This window comes from Medicago sativa, chromosome 5 (genome assembly GCF_051527215.1).
Source record: "Medicago sativa cultivar Bolivia chromosome 5, Bolivia_mono, whole genome shotgun sequence".
Classification (NCBI taxonomy): Eukaryota; Viridiplantae; Streptophyta; class Magnoliopsida; order Fabales; family Fabaceae; genus Medicago; species Medicago sativa.
Genome location: NC_140753.1, coordinates 16,271,909 through 16,297,938, shown reverse-complemented (window position 1 = coordinate 16,297,938; position 26,030 = coordinate 16,271,909). Strand labels below are relative to the sequence as shown.

Genomic DNA, 26,030 nt, shown 5'->3' with positions numbered 1-26,030 from the left:
AAAGTTCCACCTTTTAATTTATTAAAAAAAATTGTCAAAAAGTTCCACCTTTTAATTTATTAAAAAAAATCAAAAATTGAACTAAATAAAATAAAACTCTTAATACTACTAAAGTAAAAAGTAGTATTACTTTATTACTAAATAATAAAACTAAAACAATTGTAATAACACAGTTGTAGTTAGGGGTGGAAATGGGCTAGGCCGAGCCGGGCTTTGTAAGGCCTAAGCCTGGCCTACTTCAAAAATTATAGGCCTGAGCCTGGCCTATTACCCGTCATAGGCTTATTTTCGAGGCCTGGCCTGGCCTTTTTAAAGGCCTGATGAAGTCTGAAAGCCTATTTAAAAGCCTATTTTACACTAAGGCCTAGGAACATCTATAAGCCTACCACTAAATAGGCCAAAACTTATGAAGGCCTAAAACACACAAATATGACTTCTACTAAATAACAAATACTTACGAAGGGCTAATCACACCAATATATCTGCTACTAAATAGCCAAATCATATGAAAGCTTGAGTTTATAAAAATAAAGCATCGACATTATCAATAATGAAATGCATATTATATATTAAAAGCTTAATAGGCCGGCCCGACGAGCTTAATAGGCTTTTTTGTAAGCCTTAGCCTAGCCTATTTAAGTAAATAGGCTTTATAAAAAGCTTGAGCCTGGCCTTTTTATTAAACGAGCTGGGCCGAGCTAGGCTTTAAATAGGCTAGGCCATAGGCCCCTGTCGGACGGCCTGGCCTGTTCCCACCCCTAGTTGTAGTGTAGCGCAGTAGCTTATTCCATGTAAAGGAGCGCACTTCTCATTTTATATCTACACTCCATAGTAAGTATTAGCTTCTTTTGTTCTCTTTTTTATTATAATTATTGTTAATTAAATTAGTAATAATTCCTCTAAAAATAAATACATTAATATTAGAGGAATCTTGTAATAAATTATATATTTCGTCTTTTAACATTTAAGCTTGTATTTTACTTAATTTTACTAAACTAACACACACAAATATATATATATATATATATATATATATATATATATATATATATATATATATATATATATATATGAGTTTTGTTACAAGCCACTCTTTGGTGGTGTCTTTTAACAAGTCACACCTTAAGGTGTGATTTTCACTTTTTAGTTATAACTTTGCTAAAAGACACCTTCATAAAAGTAAGTTGGTGTCTTTTCGCAAATGCTCATAGAGTAACTTGATAAAAGACACCTTCATAAAAGGTGTCTTCTATCATAACCCTATATATATATATATATATATATCGAGCCAGCTCATGAACCAATCGAGTCGAACTATATACAACTCAAGTTCAGCTCGTTTATTTAACGAACTTAATGTTCAACTCAAGTTCAACTCATTTGGTTCATGAACCAAGTTCAACGAGATAATTGTCGAATCGAGTTTCAAACTATTGTCAAGTTGGTTCAGTTCATTGTCAGCCCTAATGCGAGCATTTGTGTGGCTCAATGTGTGCCTTTGGGTTGGCACACATTAAAAATCCAAAAAAAAAAATTTAAAATTCCAACCCAAAATCATAATCTTTATCATCATCATCTTTCCAAAATCAAAATGAAAAGATGATGATGAAGATTATGATTTTGGGTTGACTTTTTTAATTTAATTGTCTGGATTTTTTATGGGTTTGTTTGAATTTTTTGATGAATGTATGAACTTGGCGATGAAGAAGAAAAATCGGTGAAAGGAAGAAGATGAAAAAAGGAGAAAGAAGTTATTGCATTGTTAGATCTACTAGACATGTATGATCCAATGGTTGTATTTTTAGAAAAATGATCGAACGATTAATATTTAACAAACTAATGAGTCCTTTGGTGGACAACCTTAAGTGTGTGTCACCTAAGACATTGGAGTTAAATTTTAACGGAATTGGATTAATTTGACTAATGGAGGTAAGTTACCTAAGACATTAGGGTTAAATTTTAACATAATTGGATTAATTTGATTAACGGAGGTAAGTTATAGGACCAAATTAAAACAAAAATTAATTACAGGACCAATATGAAATCTGTTAAAGGACCGATTATGTAATTTAGGCTTTTAAGTAATATCTTGAATCAAAATTCTGAGACATTACAATGTTGAAACAGAAGCATCTACCACATCAGTTGTGTCAACTGTTGCTTCTAAATATGTGTCCAACTAAGAGGTAGAGCAATAACCAGGGCCGACCCAACAAGTTATGAGGCCTAAAGCAAAATTTTTAATGTGGCCTTTAAAAATATATTTTTTAAACATAATATGTATATAAAATCAATTTTGTGGAGACCAAAATTTAAATTAATGACCAAGAGTAATCGATGCATTTTTGGTAATATAATATACTTATAACCAAATTAATTTTTAGAGGCCTTTTTTTCATCCAAAATTCTGAGACTTAAAATCCTTGCTTGGGTTGCTTGGCCCTTAGGCCGGCCCCGGGAATAACCTATAAGTATGGTCAAGAAAGGAACCATATTTGAGTCATCTAAAAGAGTATTTGGGGATAAGTTTAATACAAATGGTTGTAATCTTTGTTTGATGTACCCCTTTCAACTGTAACCAATTAATGTACATTTATATTAACGTTCTATATTCATACCACTTTAAAGCATAAGTATTACAACTACTCTTTTCAATTAGTTAGATCTAATTATCAAGTTGTTTGGGTATTATAATAAGTTCACACTACATATTTACGTTTAACAAAAAATGTAATACTCCTATATCTTATGTCTTTGAAATGCAAAAGGCTTGTAGCAAACATAAAGTATGTTATTCAACAAAACAAAAACAGAAAAAGGAAGATAATTTAGCAACATTTTAGCTTTGGGAAAATGAAAACCAGTTCAGTTGTAAGTAATTCATTTTGCTCGACACTCCTATAACTTCCTCATTCTTTATACACAAATTGTGACCATTGCAGTATCTCAATTCATAATGTACTCTGCAAGGTTTGTAGCAAACATTATAAAATTTGTGTAACCTTGAGCATACATTGCAAAAAATAAAAATTACAGGGCCTTTGAAAAACATCTTATAATCATAGAAAATCAAACGAAAAACCATATAACACAATGCATAATTGTGAACTATATCAAATGTATTGTATGATGAGAGAACAAAAACCTCTAACAAACAACAAATAATATAAATGAAAATGACAGAAATTTCTGAATGTAACCAAGACAAATACAAAATAAATAACAGAAACTAACAATGCTCAAGTGACATAGCACCACATCTACATCCTAGCATAGAGAATAAGGTGATACTAAACTGTCAACACAGACTTCTGGAATATCTCCAAAATTAGTAGCCTTCAAACTATGGCTCTTAGGATTGTAAAGAACCAAATTCAAGTCAAAATCATTCATAAACTTCAACAACACTTGATCATCCTCAAAAATATATACTACCTTGGCAAAGACATCACGTTTAGAAGGATCTCTCATGTAAGGAATAGTAAACAATTTAGTCCAGGACTCTTTATTTCCATACTCCTTCATAACCCAAACATCATCACGAGTAGTCGTCACGCACAGGCAATCCCTCAAAACACCCAAAGCCGACAAGTTACACACATCCACCCCTCCTAAATTAGGAGGTGAAATCTTTTGATAAGACTCCTTCGCCAAATCAAAAGAAACAATAAAGCGTGGACATTCCCAACACCATTGTTTAGAGAACAACCAATTAATAGTGCCACTCACAAATTCCCCCTTCATAACGGGAACAACAAGACCGCCAAAAGGATACTTCTGGATGGTTCTCCAAATATTAGTACCCAAAGTATGAACCTTTACTTCGGTTTTCCTGCCCTCCTCATGAAGAAGATCGTAGGAAAGGACAACAACCACCTTGTAATTATCCTTTGAAGAATCATAGCCGAAGCCAAACGTCATGAAAGCGTCACTAGGCTTTTCAAAAAGGGCCAACTCCTTGAATTTTCTTGTGGAAGGGTTCCATAATATAACTAAGCCTTTACGATCATCTGCAATACAAACGATACCGTTGCAAGAGCCAATCAAGCTATAAAAACTGGAACAAGTCCAAGTATCTCCATTATAATGGTTCGAAAAATACTCATAGTGAGTGAAGTTTGAGGTTACGTCTGTGAAAAGAGAGTCAAGTGGGTAAGATGTGAGAATGTACTTGCGGATGTAGTCTAGGTAGTGGAGGTTCCGAGTGGTGGACACACGGAGTTGCTTCTTGACGAATTTGGGATCGGATATTAAAGAATTCCACGACTTGCAAACACATCGGAATCGAAGGATGAACTTCACCGGTAACCTACATAGGATTTCTGGAATGAGGTCGGAAGGAAGAGTGGTGGACACACGAAGGTGCTTAACTGGTACAACCGAGAGCAGATTGTTGATGGAAGTTGTTTCCTTTGTCGTAGAGGAATGAACGTTTTGATCATGCCTCTCACTGCCCGAATAAGCCATCTTCGATTGTGACTCTAACGTGAATCCAAACCTTAAACCTAACAAATTCAATATATAGACACGTTCCAAAACGTTTCCCGCGAAAAACACGTCCTATGGGATTTCCAAAGTGTGTGTGTGTGTGTGTTTTCTTTAACGGCCAAAGTGTGTTTTAAAGGCGCAAAGAAAGCTAATACTCCCTCCGTCCCAGAATAACTGACCCATTTTCTAAAAAAAAGTGTCCCAAAATAACTGACTCATTTCAATTTTCAATATAACTTTCATCATTTCCAATACAATATAACACTAAATAATACTACTTTTATTATTCCCAATACAATATATTCTACTTTCCCCTTTATTTATACACTTTTCTTAATCTGTGTGAAAAACCAAAGTAGGTCAATTATACCGGGACGGAGGTAGTATCTAATTATAAATAGAGCAATGCTATATCTCTAGAAAAATAACATCAAGAATTCTTAAAGAATAAAGAGTAGCCAATCACAATGCACTATTTGCCACAATTCAAGGAGGTGTGGCTCAAAAATAGGAAGTGGACAAATAAATCATCCAATTAAAATTTGCCAACTGTGTCTTGAAAAATTCTTGATGCTATTTTTCTAGTAGCATTTTTCCTTATAAATAAAATAAAATAAAAAAAAGTTAGTGTCATCTAATTATAAATAAAATAAAATAAAAAAAAGTTAGTGTCAAGTAGAGTATTTTTGTTTTATGTTATCTTTTCTAAAGAAAATCTTCTTATAAAAAATAAATTATTCCTCCATTCATCTTCTATATTATATATTAAGAAAACTACCTCTTTCAATTTTAAGTTGAATTTTTCTTTCTAAAAATATCTTCAATTTTCAATACAAATAACATATGTAACAAATAGATAATAAGAACAAATTTAAATATTAAAAAATGTAACAAACCCGATATGAATATATATATATATATCTGTTTTTTTCCTTTATCATTTAAAAAATGTAACAAACTAGATGAATATATTTATACTTACTTTTTTATGTCCTCATGAGCTTAGCTCAGTTGGTATGAACAATGCATAATATATGCAAAGGTCCGGGTTCAAACCCTGGCTACCACAAAAAAAAAGGTTTGTTATAACTTGAAAGCAACAAACATTTATATTTTTAGTTTTATATTTTTAGTTTTAATCAAAATCAAAATTTCATAAAAAAAATATCATTCATAATTTTCAAACGTTAGTGCAATAAAAAGAGCGGAAAGACGGGCACGTGAGTGCCCATCTTTTCGCTAGTTTTTAATATTAGTTTTTTTAAGTCTTAATTTAATTGTAGTTATAAAGTTTTTTTTTACTTTTTTTAATAAAATAATAAAGGTGTTTACATTTAACCAAGAATGAATTTATTCAATAAGAGAGAGCTGCATAAGTGGTCATATATTTGATATTTACTCGTGAAAGAAAAAGAAAAAAAAAACTGGTTGGAGGAGATAACTCACCTTATTATGTCCAATTTCCCATGGACAGCTGGGACGAAAAAATAGATACAAACAAATAAAACTGGTCACCATATTTGACATCTCTAAAATTGACATATTTTGTCTTTTCCTGTCTCTAAGTTTTCCGTTGGATGTTTCAATTTTTCTAGTAGTAGTGTAATGAATTATGTGTATAATTGTGTAAAGACTTATTTTTTATCCATTGGTATAATAAGATGATGAATGTTGTTTCTGGCTAAACCTAGAACAAACTCTTAAAAATGGTCCATAAACGTTATTGTGGTTGCAACATCAACGCTTTTTTATGTCTCACAATTACAGTTACATTGACATATTTGAATGCAACTTCGTAACTATTGGTGTTTGGATCGATTTCAAAATTGGTGGGGAATGGGGGGACACATTATTTTGGAAAGAAACATTCAAAGCCGGTACCAAAGGTTATTTTCACTAGGGTTCAGATCATGTCTGAGGTTTCGGTCCGGTGGTGCAGTGTAGATGGAGTGGAAGGTGAGATGTTGCTATTCTTGGAGTAGTCGTTGTTTGGTATTGTTATAGCAAAGTTTTTGATGATTTTTGCAGCAGCAGTAGCTGTTTCGGCCTTCACAATTTCGTGCGGCCCGCCTGATTGTTGAGATGGAGCTCGGTCTCCTGGTTGTAGGTCATCCATTTTTAGAGACAAAGACAGTTGCAACTTGCATGCATGCAACGTTCAAATGACAGGAATGAGATAATCTTTGAATTTTTTGTATAAGTTGAGAGTGGTTCTCTAAATGAAGAATGACAATATGAATATTTGTACTTGTATGTGGAAAAAATGAAAAGTAGTATAATCAATAAGTTATTGTCCATAACATAGAAATGAAATAGTCCAGAATGTAGGAAGGTTGGCTAGTCCCTCTGCATGTCAGTAGAAGAAAATCCCAGGAAACAGCACATACCTAAATATGGGATCGATGTTTATTATATGATGACATATTATAGGGCATTACTACTGCCAGTCTATCATGCATATTGTGCATTTCTTTAAAATTAGTTAGATGTTTCATTAATGTATTAAATTGGATGACTATTTAATCTCAGTTTTTATTAAACACTATATCATTAAAAGCTACACGGCCGAAAATCTCAATCACTCGCCTCCATGCGTTGTCACAATTGTTCTCTAGCGCGTGAGCCACGTGCCGCCCTACAGCCACCCACTCGTGTCACCATTATTGCCACTGACTCGTTCCTCCTTTTTGGCTATGATAGAACCTCTTCCAGTCCATGTTCCCGTGTTTGAGGTGTCTTAAGAAGGTTTCCTTGCGATTGTGTTGTTTTTTGTTGTTATGAACAATTACATGAGGCTAGGTTTTGCAAATATTTGGGCTTTTGTCACTCTGGTTGCATTCCAAGTGTTTGATGGCTACCCAACAAGTTTCATCGCCATCCACCTTATTTTGTCTATCTAACTTTATGCACTACTACAAAATACCCCCTTTAATAGCACTTATTTTGGCTCTTAATAGCGCTTCTCAAGCGCTAAGAAAGCCCCCGCTATAAAAGGTCAGGAGCCTATAATAGCGCTTTCCAAACGCTATTAAATAGCTATGTTTCGATAGCGCTTTCAGAAAAGCGCTAATAAAGCCTTATTTTATGCTATTTTTAGACAGATGTTTCTTAGCGTTTTCCGAAAAGCGCTATCTTAATTACCCCTTTTATTAGCACTTTCAGAAAAGCGCTAATAAAAGTCCCGATTATTTTTAAATTACATCCACAACTAGTTGAAAAAGACTCAGTTAAAAAATTAATTAACATAGAATTTCCAGCACAACCAATTACGATTTAAAATAACTCAGTTAAAAAACGCAAATGAAAATTGTTGAAAAAGAAAATGAAACTCACTAAGATACTCCACCACAAAGGTTGCCCAATCCTCCTCGAACTGAATATAGGAGATTCTTAAAATCTTAAAATACGATATGACTTAGATACCTGAATACAAACAAATACACACACCCAAACACATTGATATTTATAAATGATATCTAACCATACTAACAGGTAATGATCACAATTTACAAAAAGACACTTATCATAACGAAAGAACATATGCACACATATGTTGCACTTTTCCATACCCATAGTATCATTTTCCCTATAATCATGTCAAAATGTAGCAAAAGGCAATGTTGGTCCTATTTAAAAGAACTTTTGACTCAACTCAATTCTCAATTTTTATCTCGCGCGTGCTCATTATTGAAAAATGTAAAGCTTTTTAGTATGGTTCATTAAGACACAAATCTGCTAATTCTATAAGTCTACCACCATTGTCAAGTGGGTCATGTGCATCTCCACTGATGTCCCACAACCTTGTATAAAACATGGATACTCTATAATACTACTTAGTATTACAAGATGAGATAGAACATATATGCATTTTGTTAACTACCATGATCTTAGAAATCGATTCTTACCAGCGTACCAACTGAAAGAATGTGCGACAGCATGCGTACATTAAGCAGCCCAGCCATAATGCTGGCAACACATCCAACCCAAATCTGAGAATGAAGAGGGGTGTGGCATTTGGGGTGAACTTTAGCAAATATTGCGGGTAGTAAACCATCCCTGCCAAGTCCAAGATCAGTGGCGGAGCCAGACAAAAAAGTTTGGGGTGGCCGCCATCTCGCCATCAAAATAAACTAAAATATATAAATCATATTAAACACAACACATTTAAGTCGTAATAAACCAAAAATCGATCATTCAAAATTTAAACTACATAATATAATAAAGTCGTTCATTACATACCTAAAGATGCACTTTACGCTTTCCGAGTGCCTTGAAATCATCAATAATTGATTCGGAACTAATACATGCGCTAATCTCCCTTTCAATATAAACTGTCATGCTATCTGCTAGATACCCATGTCCCATCTTGTTTCTCAACTTAGACTTGATAATTTTCATTGCTGAAAAAGATCTTTCAGTTGTGGCGGTAGAAACCGGAAGAGTCATAACAAGGCGCAACAATCTATCAATCAATAAGTAATTTTTGGCTTGTCCAGTTGCAACCAAACATGAGCATAATTCTTGAATAGTTGATAAATTCGTCAAACTTGGCAATCGTTGAGCATGAAAAAGGAATTGTCGAAGTTGAAATTGCAAATTAGTCTTCTCTTGATCACTAAAATCCATGGGATAATACTTTTCAACAAGAGTACTTATAGTATCAATGTTAAAAGATTTGTAATTATCAACAAACGGTTAATAACAAATAAGATGATTAATTCATATAGGTAACAAATAAGTTACTCTTTGCTACTTTCAAACCAGGTGTGAATTGTGAAATAGTTTACTACAACAAAATTTCTGCAGCTGCAGTGTTTATATAACTAATAAATAGCTGCAGAATCTGTTGCATAAGGAAGCTAAAGAATCTGCAATTAACAGAGCTATCCTGTAGGTATTTATAAGGAAGCTAAGGATTCTGCAATTAACAGAGTTGAACTTTAAATTACATAATTCACAATCAAATTCCCCTGAGGTAATTTATTATGTAATTTCAACTATGGTCATTACTTTAAATTAAGACTGTTCAAAGGTGCTAAAAGTATTTACAGGACATATATTTTAGGGACATATATTAAGACTGTTCAACTATGGCATTATGCCGTTAATTTCAACTATGGTGTATTTTAGGGAAATTACTTTAAATTACCAGGACATATATAAAAAATAAAAAATCCGAAGGGTAGATGCAGAGAATAAAAAATATTTTAGGGTGTATTTACAGGAAATTACTTTAAACTATGGCATCCGAACTCTTTACAAAAATAAAAAATAAAAAATCCCCTTTTGTTTTGATTAGGGTTATGTAAAAATTGAAATTGAAAACCAAATCAAAAATCAAATCAAATTCATTAACAAACAAAAAGAAATTGAAACACTATCATTACTAACAGATAAAGAATCAAATTCAGAGATACACTTACATTTTTAGGGTTTGTAGAGAGATTGAGACCAATGAAACTTTGATTCTGGAGATTGATGCAGAGAGAGTAGATGCAGAGAAGAGAAAGCAGTTTCTTTTCTTTCCAGTTTCACGGTTTGCAGCTGCAGAGAGAGTAGATGCAGAGAGATTGATGCAGAGATGCAGAGAAGAGAAAGCAGTTTCTTTTCTTTCCAGTTTCACGTTTTGGACTTTGGAGGAAAAATTGGAGTGAACTAGTGGCATATGGTAGTAATATTAAAATTACCTCAGGGGTATTATGGTATTTTCACAGAATAAATGGGTAGGCCATGGCCTACCCCAGTCCTGGTGTAGCTCCGCCACTGTCCAAGATATAGCCGAGACTGCTCATCAGAAAGAAAAAACCTGTCATGTATGTAAATAAGCACATGCCTCCGGCACATCAATCAGTATTACGACGTGAACGTGATTCACCTGAACATAGAGACCAACAAGGAGTGCTCTTGTAAGTCCAGCAATAGCACCAATGCTAATCAGAATAGAAACAAATTTTAATCCCTTAGATTTAAAAGCTTCAGCCAAAGGAGCTTCTTCTCCTAGAAGACTGTATGGAACCATTCCAGTAATCACCAAGCATACTCCAATGTACAATGCAATACATACCAAGAGGCTTCCAATTATGCCTATTGGAAAATCCCTCTGAAATGTCAAAAATAAGAAAGATAAAAAGAAAATATTAGTAGACGAATACATTATTGCAAGATAGTTTTTGTTACACGTCTGTTGAGTTGGACTATTAGATTCACAGAAGGACTTAAAGTTAATTTATAACAACTATTTAAAATCCGAATATCTACTATTTACTTCTAATATAATTAATGTAAAAGTATCAACAATAGACTTTGGCATCTGGTAGATGATACAAAAATTCAAATAGAAACATCAGTTAACGTTTACTTGTAACATCATTATTATTCTCAACAGAAACATCAGATAACAGATATGACATTTAGAAAACTCATAAAGCATTGGAGCAATATCAAGACAATAAACCTGTGTCTTCTTAGATTCTTCAGCAGAATTGGCAACTGCATCAAATCCAACATACGCAAATAAGACTATAGTAGCTCCTGTAAAGACGGGTCTTATACCATTTGGAACAAACGGAGACCAGTTGGAAACATCAACCTCAAAAGCTCCAGCAAAGATGACAACAATAACAATGATTATCTACAGAAGACAGTAAAATAACTAGTGATTCGTTTCTCACATGAAACAACAGCATTAACACACTGCTCAATGTTAAATACTTTAGGGAAGATGGAAAGGAACCTTGGTCACTGCCATGAACGAATTCACTGCCGATGATTCTCTAACACCAAGACAGAGAATTATAGTGAGAAGTATTAGTAGAATTGGAGCCAAGGCATTGATGGATAAGACATTTCCGATGTTTAGACCATGTCCAATCCATTTTGGAATGTTATCTTTGAAAATAGGGAAGATCTCTAGAAATGTAACAATATAATTTGCTAAACTTCTTGCTATGCTAGTTGCCCCAATATGATAGTCAAGCATTAATTGTGAAAAAACAAGAAAAGCGGTAAGTTCATTGAAAGCCGTATATGTATATAGATACGCTCCTCCAACAACAGCAGGAAATCGAGAAGCTAGCTCAGCGTAACCGAGTGCATTTATAACACAGGATGCTCCAGCAAATATAAAACTTAACGTTACCGCTGCATTATAGAAGGAAACCAGAATAAGCCACAAAGTTTGGAGCTGTAACAGCAAAATAACCATCACATGTCCATGAGCATTATCTTAAAGCAGACGTACATAGATAAATGCATAATTAAGATTGATTTTTCAAAATAACAAGCATTGTTCATTATCACAGCACATCAGCCTTTTAGCCTACACATCCTCCAATATAACTAAGATACCATAATAAATAGATAAATGATAATATTATATGTCTGCAATAACTAATGCAAACTTAACTAAAGGCGTGTTTGGTGTCAGAAAAGTGTCAATGACACAATATTCAACTCACACATGTGTATTTAATTACTTCTATTTTCTCAAATTATTACTGGTATGAGTATCTATATATGTGTATGGTGTAGAGTTCACTTTCATTTAATCACTTCCAAACTAACTCACAAATCACTTAATATATTCTCAACTCAGCAAATTCGCACCTAATACGATTTAAACTAACTAACAAATCAGATGAACACAATACCTCAATTGAGCAGAGTTTGAATCCAAAACACAACCTTGTTTTGCAAGCACAATTTAAATCCAAAGCTGAAAATCAAAAAAAAATATAAATTAGATTTCGACCCAAACTTTCAATTTGATTAAAAAATCAAAATTTTCAGAAGCAACATTACGGATGAAATCAAAATGAAGATATGCAAGTCTAAAAGAGTAGCCATACCAATAACAGCACATCTACATTAACAAAAACAAAGTCTCTCAAGTGTCAAGCCATTACAGGTGATATTCTTTAAATTCCACACCATCATTTATGTCGCCTATATCTCCGCCATTACTGATACAACCATATATAGGAGATGAATTACTCATAAGGGCTGTCAAAAAAATTAATCATACATTAAATCTTTTATAATGTTCAGTGAATTAAAAGTCAAACAAATCAATGCCGTAGGAAAAATTGAACCTTTCCATAGGAGAGCTAAAGCCTTGGCATGAGGCAACTTTGGGAAATATATATATATATATATATATATATATATATATATATATATATATAGAGAGAGAGAGAGAGAGAGAGAGAGAGAGAGAGAGAGAAATATAGAAAAATACTTTTATAGTGTTCAATGAATCAAAACTAAAACAAATCAATGTCATTTCTTGTGTTCTTTCTCTTCAATTCGATGCAAATAAAGAAATATACTAGCCTATTCTTCCAGACCCCTTCATTCTTCAATTCAATTTTGTTATGTTATATTTCTTTACTAATTGTCAATTCACTGAAAACTATAAAAGAATTATGTTATGTTATCTTAGTTTGGGTATCTTTGTACTAGTTTATTTGTACTAGCCTATTTTGACAATTAGTAAAGAAATATAGCATAACAAAATCAAAACCAAAAAAGATACCCAAACTAAAATAACCAACTACGATAACCAAATTGGACCTATATCCACAACGTAAAATCAGAACCAAAATTAAATACGAAAAACAAAAGATAACAACAAATATGAGATTTAAAATTGAAAAGGATGAAATTGAGATTCACCATAATCTTATGTTAGGGTTTCAATTGTTTTCTGGTTTCAATCGACGGGTTCGAAGATCTCGACCGGTTCCAGCTTCAATCGACGGGTTCCAGCTTCAATCGACAGACGAGTAAGACCGATTCTCGATCGAGGTAGTTGCATGAGATGAAGAGTAGGACGGTGGCGCATGAGTGAAAACGAATGAGAGAGGAAACGAGTGAGTGGAGGAAGGTTTCGGAGAGAGGACGATGGAGGTTGACAAGTTCTACGATGGTGAGATAAAACGGAATGGGGACGGTGGTGAGTTGAAACGGAGAGGTGATGTTTGGTGGTTGGTGAGTTCAACCGTGGTGAATTGAAAACAAGGAGGGAAGGGAGTGAGTGGGTTAATTTTGAGAGAGAAGAGTGAGTGAGAGAGTTCAACTTGGAGAGTGGTGGGTGAGTTTGGAGAGGACGGTGGTGATTTGGTGGGTGGGTTAGAGTGAACGAAAGGTTGAGAAAGAAGAGAGATTTTGTGAGGTTAGTGGGTTTGGAGAGAGAAGAGTGTTTTGGTCTCATCATATGAAAATATTGGCCTATTATTTATTTATTTTTTAATAAAGTTCAACAATAGCGTTTTGTTGAAACGCTAACTTAGGGGTGGTCAAATATTAGCATTTTTACACAAGCGCTATCTAAGTCAAGTAAAATAATAGCGTTTTTTTAGAAAGCGCTATCTAAGTAAAGTTAAATAATAGCGTTTTTCAGAAAGCGCTATCTAAACAAAACTCTGGTAGCTTATAATAGCATTTTGTAGAAAGCGCTATTAAATTGGTGCTATAAAAAGCCAAAATTGTGGTAGTGATGGGATCATGGATCTAAGATTTTGGTGCTTTTGATCATGTCATTGTTAATCCCTATCTTATCTCTAACTTGTCATCTCATAAGATACCTCACAAAATCACTTTTGCTATTTGTTCTAATCGACAAGTTACTAGTTTTGGTCAAGCTTCACCATTGCCATCTTTATCCTTGAATGATGTGTTATTTGTACCTGGTTACTAGTTTTGGTCAAGCTTCACCATTGCCATATTTATCCTTGAATGATGTGTTATTTGTACCTGGTTCTCCATTTAATTTAATTGCAATTAGTAAACTTACATGTTCTTTCAATTGTTCTGTAACTCGGACTCTTTCTCTATACAAGATCAAAATACAAGAAATAAAATTGAAACAATATCTGAATCACAAGGTCTTATTTACCTTTATTCTCATACATCTACAATTTGTTATGTTTCTGCATTTTCGGATATTATTCATCGATTTTCGGGTCATCCAAGTCTGGATAAGTTAAAGGTTTTTGTTCCGGAACTTTCACATTTAAAGACACTAAACTATGAGTCTTGTCAACTTGGCAAATATGTTCGGGGGCCTTTTCCTAGTAGTGTAAATAAAAAAAATTCAAGTCTTCATTTGATATTGTGCACTGTGATATTTGAGGCCCTAGCTGTGTGCCTTCTAATTTAAAATATGTTTCAACATATCGGTAAAATGTTAATTTTCACTTTGACGAATACATGGAGACACATCATTAAAATTAGTCACATCAGTGTTTTTGGTCAAAATGTACATTGAGGACTAGTAAGGCTCTATTTTGCAACATAAATAACCTACCTTAAAATTGACTCGAATAGTTCATAAGCTTGTTTTGATAGGGGAGGAGGCTCGTCGTTTGGGAGGAAGGTTTGGTGAGGGAGTGTGTGGGTCGATTGTCTCAAGTTGTTTTGAAGGTTGCAGTGGTAGACCGGTGGATTGGAAGCTTCATTCTTCACAACGGTACACGGTCGTAAGTGTCTATATGGCTATAATAATTTAATTGTTGCTGAAATTGTTCACAATGAAGGCTTCAATCATGTGTTGCGGCTCAGGGCGATTATGTTAAAGGTTAATATCTTCGTTTGGCACTTTTTTCAATATAGAATAGCGACAAAGGATAATTTGTGCATGCGACATATTTTGGAGTATGCCCACTCTTTTTGTTCGGCGGCATGTGGAGTGTCGAGACAATTTATTCTTCACTTGTGATGTTTACGGTCGACTCTGGGTTTGGATTTCTGGATGGTTAGGGATTTATACGACTTTTCATGAGAATGTTTTAGACCATTCTGTACTTGCAAAAGTACGGTAAGGATTCTAGGGCTAGGAATCGTATACTAGGGTTTTAGACTGATGATTGGATGCCTTGAGAACGTTCTCAAGAGTGGTATTTATAGCCTGCTATGGGCCTGGGCTTTGGTTGCTTGGTTCCCAAGTAACAGGGGTATTTGTGTAACTTGGGGTTTTTGGGCGGTTTCTAGAGGCTTCTAGAAGCTTAATGAGGCGGCGCCCTTCAGGGGGCGCGCCAGGGCTCAGGAATCCCTCTGGAGGGCGCCCAGGCCCTTCCGGAGGGCGCCCAGGCCTTTCTGGAGGGCTTAGAGCCTTCTTTGGTGGGCTCCCATGCCCTTAGGAATGTGATGACGGTCCACAGCCCCCCAAGCACGAGTCTTGGGACAAGGCGAAGTGATGACGTCATGCGAAGAGTCTTTCTGGGATCATTTGACTCATCTAGGAATATGATGACGGTCCACAGCCCCCCAAGCACGAGTCTTGGGACAAGGCGAAGTGGTGATGGTTTCGTGAAATCTCGCTATGCCGTCGGACTATTTCAAAGGATTTCTCCGGGGCGGTTTACGGATGTCACGGATACCCCAAGGGTAGATATAGGTCTTGAACTTGGAGCGCTGCACTGAGTCTGTCGTGGAATGCTTTGACGGAATCTGAGGGTGTATGTTCTGCGTGCCCGTATTCTATATGCCCCCCAAGCACGAGTCTTGGGACAAGGCGAGATGATTGATGATCCGGATTTGCTGTATGTTTTGCTTTGAAGGTGGTCGCCATTAGGCGATCTCGTACGTTCCTTGTTTGTGGCGAGTTTCCCGGGGCGTTCTTGGTGTATTCACGGACCTTTGGTATTCCATTAATCGTTGATGACCGCCACGTGTCGCGATCTTAACTGTGCCCGACACGCTTCCCGAGGCGACCTTTTGGCTTTCTTTTAAAAGCGATTTTTCTGGGTTTTCATTTCTCCACTTCCTATTTTCCCGACCCTTCTTGCTGCCTTCTTCTCCGGTTCTCTACTCTTTTCGCTCGTTGGTTTATAGCATCGAGGGTCTGCCTTCCACGCTCTCGCAGGTACTTTGACTACTTCTCCCTTCATTTTTCCCTTTTCTGTATTTTTACGTTTAAAGCGACAACGTTTAGCATAGGATATGGTTTTAATTAGAGAGTGCGACGGTGAGGGGAAACTGATCCAACCCAGTGATCCGATTGAAAAAGAAAATTTGAGGAAAGCGTGTCTGAGGCACGCTACTGGTGCTGATGGGGTTATCAACTGGGATGCTTATTACGATGGGTTATTCGGGGAGGAATTGTTTAGTGACCTTTCGAGCGAGTCAAGTGATAGTTCAGGTCGTGATAGTGACTGTGTGTTTCTGTCTGCCACTTCAGGGGCAGCTAAGGAGGACGAGTGCTGGGAAATTCGTCCACTTCAGGGGACTTCTCGCGTGGAGGGAAAGAGGTTACCTTCTAGGCTAATAGGGATGTCTTTGTTTGCGGAGGAAGTGTTGTTGGAAGATTCCCTTTACGTTGATGTGACCGCTATGGATTCGTTTCGAAGTAAATTTGATATTTCTGCCACTGGTCGGGAAGAGGATGTGGTGTTGTTGTCCTGTGACCCAGATGAACGCGTGTGTGACCAGGAGATGGCGGGCGAGGGGGACGAGTCTTACTTTGTCTATACTGCCGTCTTAGAGGAATTCGGCGTGAAAATCCCTTTCACGCCCTTTGAGATGGACGTTTTGAAGTTTCTGAACGTGGCGCCCACACAGATATTCCCAAATAGCTGGGCGTTCATTCGGGGTTTTGAAATTCTCTGCAAGTCGCTGGGTCTTGAGCCTTCTGTCGCCGTCTTTTTTTGCTTTTATGGTACAAAAGACGTCAACAAAGGGACCTGGATAGCCATTTCTGCTCACTCTGGAAAGAGGCTCTTCCCCCCTTATGCGTGTAATTTTAAGAAGGAATGGCGGGATACTTTTGTTAGAGTGCAGGGGGCGCCTGGGTGTTCGACGGCTTCAGTTCTGGTAAAAGGCGAACCAAAGTTCCCTCTTCGGTGGACCAGTGCCCCTCTGGCGGTGAGAGGGTATGACTTGGATGCAATGTCGCCCTACGAATATGAGCTAACTCAGTTTCTGGAGAAGGTTCCCTTGACAAATATCCATGACTTGTTAAATAGGGAGGGCGACGGCGTCCTCATGGCGGCTTATTTGCGTGAGTGTCCTTTAAAAGTTTTGTATTCGTCCTGTTTCGTCACTTTGTTTGGTTTATTCACCAGAGTTTGTTCCACTTTGTGCAGGCGAGATGTTGCCCCTGACTGGTGCCGAGATGAAGAAGTACTTGGCCGATTTGGATAGGAGTAAGAATCCTGACGGCTATGTGTCCAGCAGTCCAGCAGGCGTTTCGTTGAGGAGGCTGAAGAGGAAAGCAACCGGCAAAGGCGACTCTGGCGTGATCGAGGTGGATGATCTCGAAGCTGTTGGTGGAGGAAATGCTCCTACTTCGGCGGCCTCGCCGTCATCTAAGAAGGCGAGGACGGGAAGAGGATCGAAGCCGAGCAGCAGTCGCCCGCCTTCGGGAAAAGAAATCGGAGGGACTTCCTTGAACGACGACGTGATGGACTCCTTTTGGCATTCCGGATTCGACATCCGCCGGTATAATATTTATTTTTGTTTTCTTAGGCGTTGATTCCTTTTGGCCGTTTAGGCTTTTGAACTCTAGTGACCTTACTGTTTGAGGATCCTGCAGGTATATGAAAGAACAGGTGCCTTTTACTAAGGTGGACGTGGAAGCTGGATTGAAGGCTAAGTGCAGCGACCTGGTGGCGGATATCCATACCGCAGCTTTGAGGACTATGCTGTTGAGCCATTGCCTGGAGAGCAAGTATGACCTGGTGGAGAAGAAGCATACTGATGCTACAGAAGATGTGGAGAAATGGAAACACAAGTCTTCTGGACTAGAAAGCCGTCTCAGGGATGCGTTGAAAGATAAAGCAGCCGCCGAGTCCGCCTTAGAAGAAATGAAGCAGGCTAAGGAGGCCGCAGAAGCAGAGAGGGACGCGGCGAAGGCGGCGCTAGAAAAGTCAGAGTTGGCGGTAGATGAAGGACGGCGGGCTCTGGCGATATATTTTGAGGATGGCTTTATGCGTGCCAAAGATCAGGTGCTTCTGTTTAACCCAGAGGCCAAGGTTGATGAGCTTGATCCATTCAAGATCATTGCGAACGGCGAGTTGGTGGACGATGAATAGTTCTTGCTCTTTTTTATTTGTTTTTTATTTAAACTATGTTTCTTGGTCTGTAACTTGATATTGGCGGCTTCTTAGAACGCCCTTTTAAACACTTTTGGTTGCTTGACGATTTGTGATTTTGAACGCTTTCTTTATGTCAGATGTGGTACTCCTTTATTGTTATGGCTTGATATTCCGCAAATGTTTTAAATATTTTTATGACTCTCTACGTTGCGATTGTTTTTATATGTCGGATGGTTCTTCAGGAGTTGTTTCTTCAAAAAAGCGAGAGCTTTTGGTGATTTGTGTCACTTTTTAAATTTCGTCGCCCTAAAATGTCGTTATAAGCATTTTGGCGGGCCCGTCGGGATGCCCGGCGTTTACTCTTTCATCTCTTATTCTGAAGGGATATTTTGCTTCCCACTCTGAGGGAAGATGTTTACACTTCCAACTCTGATGGAAGGCGCCTCCTATTCTGAAGGAGGACTTTTGGCTTCCCGCTCTGGGGGAAGACTTTTCACTTCCAACTCTGATGGAAGGCGTCTCCTACTCTGAAGGAGGACTTTGGGCTTCCCGCTCTGGGGGAAGACTTTTCACTTCCAACTCTGATGGAAGGCGCCTCCTACTCTGAAGGAGGACTTTTGGGCTTCCCGCTCTGGGGGAAGACTTTTCACTTCCAACTCTGATGGAAGGCGCCTCCTACTCTGAAGGAGGACTTTGGGCTTCCCGCTCTGGGGGAAGACTTTTCACTTCCAACTCTGATGGAAGGCTCCTCCTACTCTGAAGGAGGACTTTTGGGCTTCCCGCTCTGGGGGAAGACTTTTCACTTCCAACTCTGATGGAAGGCGCCTCCTACTCTGAAGGAGGACTTTGGGCTTCCCGCTCTGGGGGAAGACTTTTCACTTCCAACTCTGATGGAAGGCGCCTCCTACTCTGAAGGAGGACTTTGGGCTTCCCGCTCTGGGGGAAGACTTTTCACTTCCAACTCTGATGGAAGGCGCCTCCTACTCTGAAGGAGGACTTTGTATTTTATGCTTCCAACTCTGATGGAAGGTTAGGCGAGTAATTGCGTCGACGCCGCCAGAGCCCTTATCGTGGTTGGCGTTGTGGATCTTAGTACTTTCAGTGTGCGTATTCTGTTTGCATGATAGAGAAAAAATGCGGATGGAGCCATAGATATGAAAAAGGAAAGGGCGCCTCGTTAAAAACCCCTGCCCTTGCAGGGGAAAAGAGTGCCACCCTAACCCTGTATTATTGATAAAGTCAAAAGATAAGAGTTTGCAGTGGTGATTTTTACATCATCCTTATTTAATACATAACAAAATTAAAATGCAAAAGGAAAGGAATCTAGCTATAATAGTGACGCAGATTGGCCACATTCCAAGTGCGAGGTACGGCGTCTCCATTCAATTCTTCCAACTTATATGCCCCGTGAGCGTACTTTTCCCTGATTCTGTAAGGTCCTTCCCAGTTTGGAAATAGTTTGCCTATTCTGGTTGGGGCGACGACCTGCTTGAGGACTAGGTCGCCCTCTTTCATCTCCCTGGGCGTTACTCTGGAGTTATATCGTCTAGCTGCTCTCTGCTTGGCTGCGAATTCCCTGATGTGTGCCTGCTCCCGAACCTCATCAATGACGTCCATGCTTACCGCCATACCTACTTCATTAGCTTTTGAAAGGAAAATAACACGTAAATTTATAACAGCAATATTTCCCTGCACCGAAAAATGTTAGTCGCCTGGCGAAATGAAATAGGTACCTTCTTCGGAAAACGTATCTCGTCTCCACGTGGGGGTGTCGATTTCGACAGGTATCATGGCGTCTGTGCCATAAACCATAGTGAACGGTGTCTCCTTGGTTGTAGAATGGGGAGTAGTGTGGTAAGACCATAGTACCTGTACTTATTTTGATCGATGCATTTGTTTATATATAGTATAGAAGCTTGAAAGAGATTTAAAACTGTGGAAAGTTGCAGCGAGAGTAAATTTATTCTGAAAATTATTCATACCTCATGGAGTTGTTCTGCCCACAAACTTTTGGCGGCTTCTAATTTCTTTTTGATTCCGCTAAGAATAACTTTGTTGGCCGACTCGGCTTGTCCATTGGCTTGCGGGTGAATTACCGAGACGAACTTTGTCTGTATCCCCAGGTTCTTGCAAAAGTCCAAAACTGTTGAGCTTGCGAACTGAGTTCCATTATCTGACACTATGCATTTAGGCAGGCCGAAACGGCAGATGATCTTCTTCCAATAGAATTTCTTCACTCTTTCTGCAGTTATCTTGGCGACTGCTTCCGCCTCGATCCATTTGGTGAAGTAATCCACTCCTACTATGAGAAATTTCAGCTGCCCTGGGGCGAGGGGAAAGGGCCCAACGATGTCGACTGCCCATTTGTGGAAGGGCCATGGCGAGTATACAGAGGTCAACTCCTGAGCTGGGACGTGCTTTCTGTCAGAGAACCTTTGGCATTTGTCACATTTCTTTACGAAAGTCGAGCTATCCTGAAGCATGGTGGGCCAATAATAGCCGGCGCGGAGGAGTTTGGCGGCTAAGGCTCGCCCGCCTATATGGCTACCGCAAACGCCCTCGTGTACTTCCAGAAGGACCAATTGCGTTTCGTCTTCTCCTAGGCATCGTAGTAGGGGGGTCGTGCGGCCTCTTTTGTAGAGTTTCCCCGAGACCAACGTGAATTTGGACGCTCGCCTCCTGATTGTCTGTTCTTCCTCGCCGTCGTTTGGTGTGAATGATCCTGTCAAATATCTAAGTAGTGGTTCCATCCATCCTCCTGCGTTTTCTACGACCTGAAGTACTTCATCCACCTTTGTACTGGGAGTCGCAACCACTTCCTGGATAACTGTTCTGTTGTTGCCTGGTCGTTTGGTGCTGGCGAGCTTTGCCAACAAATCTGCCCTGGAATTCTGCTCCCGTGGTACATAAGTGGCTTCGAAGAAGCTAAATTTCTTGGCGAGGCTCTGCACTTTAGTTAGGTATTTAGCTAGCTGTGTGTCTTTCGTCTGATAGTCGCCCGTGATCTGACTTGTGACGAGCTGGGAATCACTCTTGGCTCGTAAATTTCCAGCGCCCATCTCTAGGGCCAAGGTCATGCCCGCTATTAGAGCTTCATACTCGGCCTGGTTGTTGCTCGCCTTGAATTCGAATCTGAGGGATTGTTCGATGAGAACGTTGTCCGGCCCTTCCAAGATAATGCCTGCACCACTGCCTTTCAGGTTGGATGAGCCATCTACAGATAGGAGCCATACGAAAGGAGGTTGCTCCTGCACTGGGGAGGCGAGCTCTACTACGAAATCTGCTAATACTTGGGATTTGACGCTCCCCCTTGGTACGAACTGGACGTCATACTCTGACAGCTCTACGGACCAGGCTACCATTCTTCCGGCTAAATCAGGTTTCCCCAGTACTTGCCTGATCGGGTAATCTGATTTTACGACGATCTTGTGACTTTGGAAGTAGGGGCGAAGCTTCCTTGCTGTTACGACAATAGCAAGGGCGAGACGTTCTATCTTCTGATATCGCAGCTCTGCCCCCTTGAGTACCCTGCTGACGAAATAAATCGGCTTCTCTCCTGTTGCTGAATCTTCTACCAATACTGTGCTCATGGCGTTCTCAGATATCGCCAGATATAGGAAAAGAATGGCGTTCGGACTTGGCCGCTGAAGGACGGGCGGACTGGCCAAGAACTTCTTAATCTGCTGGAAAGCCTCCTCGCATTCTGGAGTCCACTCGAATCTTTCCTTTTTCTTAATGGAGGCGAAGAAAGAGAAGGCTTTGTCGCCGGCGCAGGACAAGAAACGAGAAAGGGCGGCGAGCCTGCCTGTAAGTTGTTGCACTTCCTTGATGTTGGCGGGGCTCCTCATGTTGATGATCGCCTGGCATTTGTCAGGGTTTGCCTCGATGCCTCGTCTTGTTAAGAGGAAACCTAAGAATTTTCCTGCCTGCACCCCGAAAGAACATTTTGATGGATTCAGACGAATCCTATATCTTCGAACCTGGCTTAATATCTCTTCCAGATCTTCAGAATGACTGTGTCCCTCTTTCGTCTTTGCGACTAGGTCATCAATATATACCTCCAGATTCCGTCCTATCTGCGCGGAGAACGCGGTGTCCATAGATCGCTGGAAGGTGGCGCCTGCGTTCTTTAGACCAAAAGACATGACTTCATAGTGATAATTCTTTGTGCTGGTCATGAAGGCCGTTTTTGGAGCGTCCAGAGGGTCCATCCGTATTTGATTGTAACCTGAATAGGCATCCATAAAGCTTAGAGTTTGGTAACCAGAGGCGTTGTCGATCAGGTGGTCAATGTTAGGGAGAGGATAAGGATCTTTGGGGCACGCCATGTTCAAATCAGTGTAGTCCACGTACATTCACCACTTCCCATTTGCTTTCTTAACAAGTACGGTGTTGGCTAACCACGTGGGATACTTTATTTCGCTGATAAAGTGGGCTTCAACTAATTTCTTTACTTCCTCATCAACTGCCTTTCTTCTTTCTTCGCCCATCTTCCTTTTCCGCTGTACTACCGGTTTCACGCCAGCCTTGATGGATAGGTGGTGGCAAGCAATGTCGGGATCCATCCCTGGCATTTCTGATGGATGCCAGGCGAAGAGATCCAGATTCTTCTTTAGCAGCTTGACCAGGGCGACCTCCTCTTCAGGGGGTAGTGACGTGCCAATCTTTGTTGTATGATGGGCTTCGGGTCCGATGGAGACTTCTTTTAACTCTTCGGTGGGTTCTAGGCGTTCTTGCTGGAAGCCCTCTCTGGGGTCTAGATCGATCATGTTGACTTCGTGCATTACTTCGTCACTTGACTTCTTTCTGGTTTTTTGCAAACGCAAACTATTATGATAGCACTCCCTGGCGAGTTTTTGATCACCTCGAATGGTTCCAATTTTTCCAGAATCAAGAGGGTACTTCATTACCAGGTACTTCGTGGATAAGAATCCGCCCAACAGGTTGAAGGCAGGGCGACCTATGATAATGTTGTAAGAGCTAGGCGAGTTCACGACGAGGTACCTGACTCGAATGGTTTTGGCGTGAGATCCGCTTCCGAAAGTTGTCTTGAGGGTGATGTATCCTCTCACATGAACCTGCTCGCCTGTGAAGCCCGCTAGAGTTCCTCTGAAAGGTTGCAGCTGCTCCGGGTCCAGCCCCATTCGATCAAATGTGTCATAGTAAAGAATGTCCGCAGAGCTCCCTGGGTCTATCAACACCCGTTTTACGTCCCACTTGAAGATTTGTAAAGTGACGACCATGGGGTCGTCGTCGTGGGGTACCACGTCTCGAAAATCTTTGGGCGTGAAAGATACCTCTGGTTCGTGCTTCTGATCTGCTTCCTCATATTCCTGGCATAGCATTACTTGTCTCACATATTTCTTTCGCGACGAACTTGACTCCCCCCCTCCGGCGAAGCCGCCTGAAATAGTGTTTATGGCGTGTCTTTTTTCGTCATTCACTTCCTCCTTTTTATGATCTGTTTTCTGTTTACTCTCGCCCCTTCTGTCCCTGACATACCCTCTTAGCTTCCCACTTTGTATTAGTCGCTCAATTTCCTGGCGAAGATGGATACATGAGTCTGTGTCGTGCCCCCGTACCTTATGATATTTGTACCATTTGTCTTCATCCCTTCCCATGACGGAGCTGCGGGCTGGCAAGGGCTCTGGGATCAGCCTTGCTTCCAAGACTTCCTTCATGATGCGCTCAGGTCTGGTATTTAAGGGCGTGAAGTCCCTTTGAGAATACGGATTGAACGGTCGCCTCTCCGGCCTTCTGTAGGGGGCGCGATCTCTGCTAGCTGCTGGTTGATAAGGTCGCCGTTCTGGATTGTTGGCGCGCTCCTTGGCGTCTCTGGCTTTCTTTTCTGCGTTGCTCTCTTCGCCCTTGATATAGCATTCTGCTCTGGCTATAACCTCTTCCATGGAATCCGCAGGTTTCTGGGCTAGAGACTCGTTGAACTGCCCTGCCCTTAGTCCGTTTTGGAAAGCTCCTACGAACACTTCCTGGTTGGGGTTGATTACCTTGATGGTTGTGTCGTTGAACCTAGCTAGATAGTCTCTGAGGGATTCATTATGTCCTTGACGTACATTAAAAAGGCTAGTTGCTGGGACCTTGCGATGTCGACTGGCGGAGAACTGTTGTATGAGTTTTCTGGTCATGTCCTGGTAGCTGAGGATGGAGAACCGTGGGAGGTTCATGTACCATCGTAAGGCAGCGTCAGTGAAAGTACCTGCTAGCAATTTGCACTTCAGAGAATCGGGAGCCCCAACAACCGCCATGCGTGTGTTGAAGGCCGTAACATGCTCCATGGGGTCGTTCTTTCTGTCGAAGGTGGATAGGTGGGGCGGCTTGAAGCCGTCTGGAACTGGTGCGTCCCAAATTTCAGAGGATAATGGTTGTGGTTCAGGGTCGTCTAGCTCGCCATGGTGTGATTCTTCTTTTTCCTCCAGTTGCTTTTGTTGCATGGTCTCCATTGAGGCCTGAAGGGCATCGTTGTGATCCTTCAGCTGGGCGAGTTGGGTTCGCATGGATTCTAATTCTTCGGCTGTTGCCATGATGAAGGCTTTTCTCTAAATCGTACGTGAGGTGCGATTTAGGTTGGTCGAAAGGGGTTGGGGTTTCTAAATCGCGAAGGAGTCTTACGATTTAGAGGTCTAGTTTAAGGGTTTCTGAATCACGATTTGCGATCCAGGGACGTGGTCAAGGTTAGTTTTACCTCTTCCCACAGACGGCGCCAACTGTACTTGCAAAAGTACGGTAAGGATTCTAGGGCTAGGAATCGTATACTAGGGTTTTAGACTGATGATTGGATGCCTTGAGAACGTTCTCAAGAGTGGTATTTATAGCCTGCTATGGGCCTGGGCTTTGGTTGCTTGGTTCCCAAGTAACAGGGGTATTTGTGTAACTTGGGGTTTTTGGGCGGTTTCTAGAGGCTTCTAGAAGCTTAATGAGGCGGCGCCCTTCAGGGGGCGCGCCAGGGCTCAGGAATCCCTCTGGAGGGCGCCCAGGCCCTTCCGGAGGGCGCCCAGGCCTTTCTGGAGGGCTTAGAGCCTTCTTTGGTGGGCTCCCATGCCCTTAGGAATGTGATGACGGTCCACATTCTATGTAGTTTTGGGGGCTTGATGGTTTTTTCCAAGAACTCTAGTTTAGCTTATAACATCATTTGGATATCCCTGCTATTTATTATTTGGAAGGATTATAACAGGAGAATTTTTCATAACTAAAAAGAACAACTTTCTTGTTTATCTGAAAAGGTTAAAATCTAAACATTTTGGAAGTTAAAATCGTACTACATCTTATTTAATTTTGATTATCCTACTTAGAGGTTAAATCCGTTAAATTCCATACAATTTAATACTTTTTGCACATCTTACTCACCTTTATTTTACCTTGCTCTTGATTTGTATATTGGACATGTTGCCTCATTTTTTGAATTCATAAAATATACTATAAATAGTGAAGCAAATTTAGTTAAACAAAAAAATCTCAATTTTTTATAAAATGTTTATGATTAAAATGTATTTG

At 39.7% G+C, this 26,030-nt stretch overlaps 3 protein-coding genes and 1 long non-coding RNA gene across 4 annotated transcripts; all 4 read right to left on the bottom strand.

Moving 5' to 3' along the window:
- Window positions 1-3,267: 3,267 nt before the first annotated feature.
- LOC146920535 (F-box/kelch-repeat protein At3g23880-like) lies at window positions 3,268-4,467 on the bottom strand. The gene has a single exon (XM_085711154.1). It carries the CDS (start codon window positions 4,465-4,467, stop codon window positions 3,268-3,270), a length of 1,200 nt encoding a protein of 399 aa, XP_085567280.1.
- A 3,352-nt stretch (window positions 4,468-7,819) lies between these two features.
- Window positions 7,820-11,692, bottom strand: LOC146920533 (cationic amino acid transporter 9, chloroplastic-like). Its single transcript, XM_085711153.1, has 6 exons — window positions 11,222-11,692; window positions 10,943-11,119; window positions 10,364-10,588; window positions 10,263-10,272; window positions 8,394-8,560; window positions 7,820-7,911 (listed from the first exon to the last, which is right to left on the bottom strand). Exons 1-6 carry the CDS (start codon window positions 11,690-11,692, stop codon window positions 7,879-7,881), a joined length of 1,083 nt encoding a protein of 360 aa, XP_085567279.1. The 3' UTR covers window positions 7,820-7,878.
- LOC146920534 (uncharacterized) lies at window positions 8,603-10,249 on the bottom strand. The gene is made up of 2 exons (XR_015011820.1): window positions 9,912-10,249; window positions 8,603-8,950 (listed from the first exon to the last, which is right to left on the bottom strand). It is a non-coding gene; the product is annotated as an uncharacterized LOC146920534 (long non-coding RNA).
- An 11,184-nt stretch (window positions 11,693-22,876) lies between the features above and the next one.
- LOC146920532 (uncharacterized) lies at window positions 22,877-25,060 on the bottom strand. The gene has a single exon (XM_085711152.1). The coding sequence runs from the start codon at window positions 25,058-25,060 to the stop codon at window positions 22,877-22,879; it is 2,184 nt and encodes a 727-aa protein (XP_085567278.1).
- Between the last annotated feature and the right edge of the window lie 970 nt (window positions 25,061-26,030).

Excerpts from the sequence above, each read along its gene's own strand:
- LOC146920535 (XM_085711154.1), bottom strand. The coding sequence starts at position 4,467 with ATGGCTTATTCGGGCAGTGAGAGGCATGATCAAAACGTTCATTCCTCT.
- LOC146920532 (XM_085711152.1), bottom strand. The coding sequence starts at position 25,060 with ATGGCAACAGCCGAAGAATTAGAATCCATGCGAACCCAACTCGCCCAG.
- LOC146920533 (XM_085711153.1), bottom strand. The coding sequence starts at position 11,692 with ATGGTTATTTTGCTGTTACAGCTCCAAACTTTGTGGCTTATTCTGGTT. Across the intron at positions 11,120-11,221 it reads CGTTCATGGCAGTGACCAAG|ATAATCATTGTTATTGTTGT; the intron begins GTTCCTTTCCAT and ends TGTCTTCTGTAG. Across the intron at positions 10,589-10,942 it reads AAGAATCTAAGAAGACACAG|AGGGATTTTCCAATAGGCAT; the intron begins GTTTATTGTCTT and ends TTGACATTTCAG.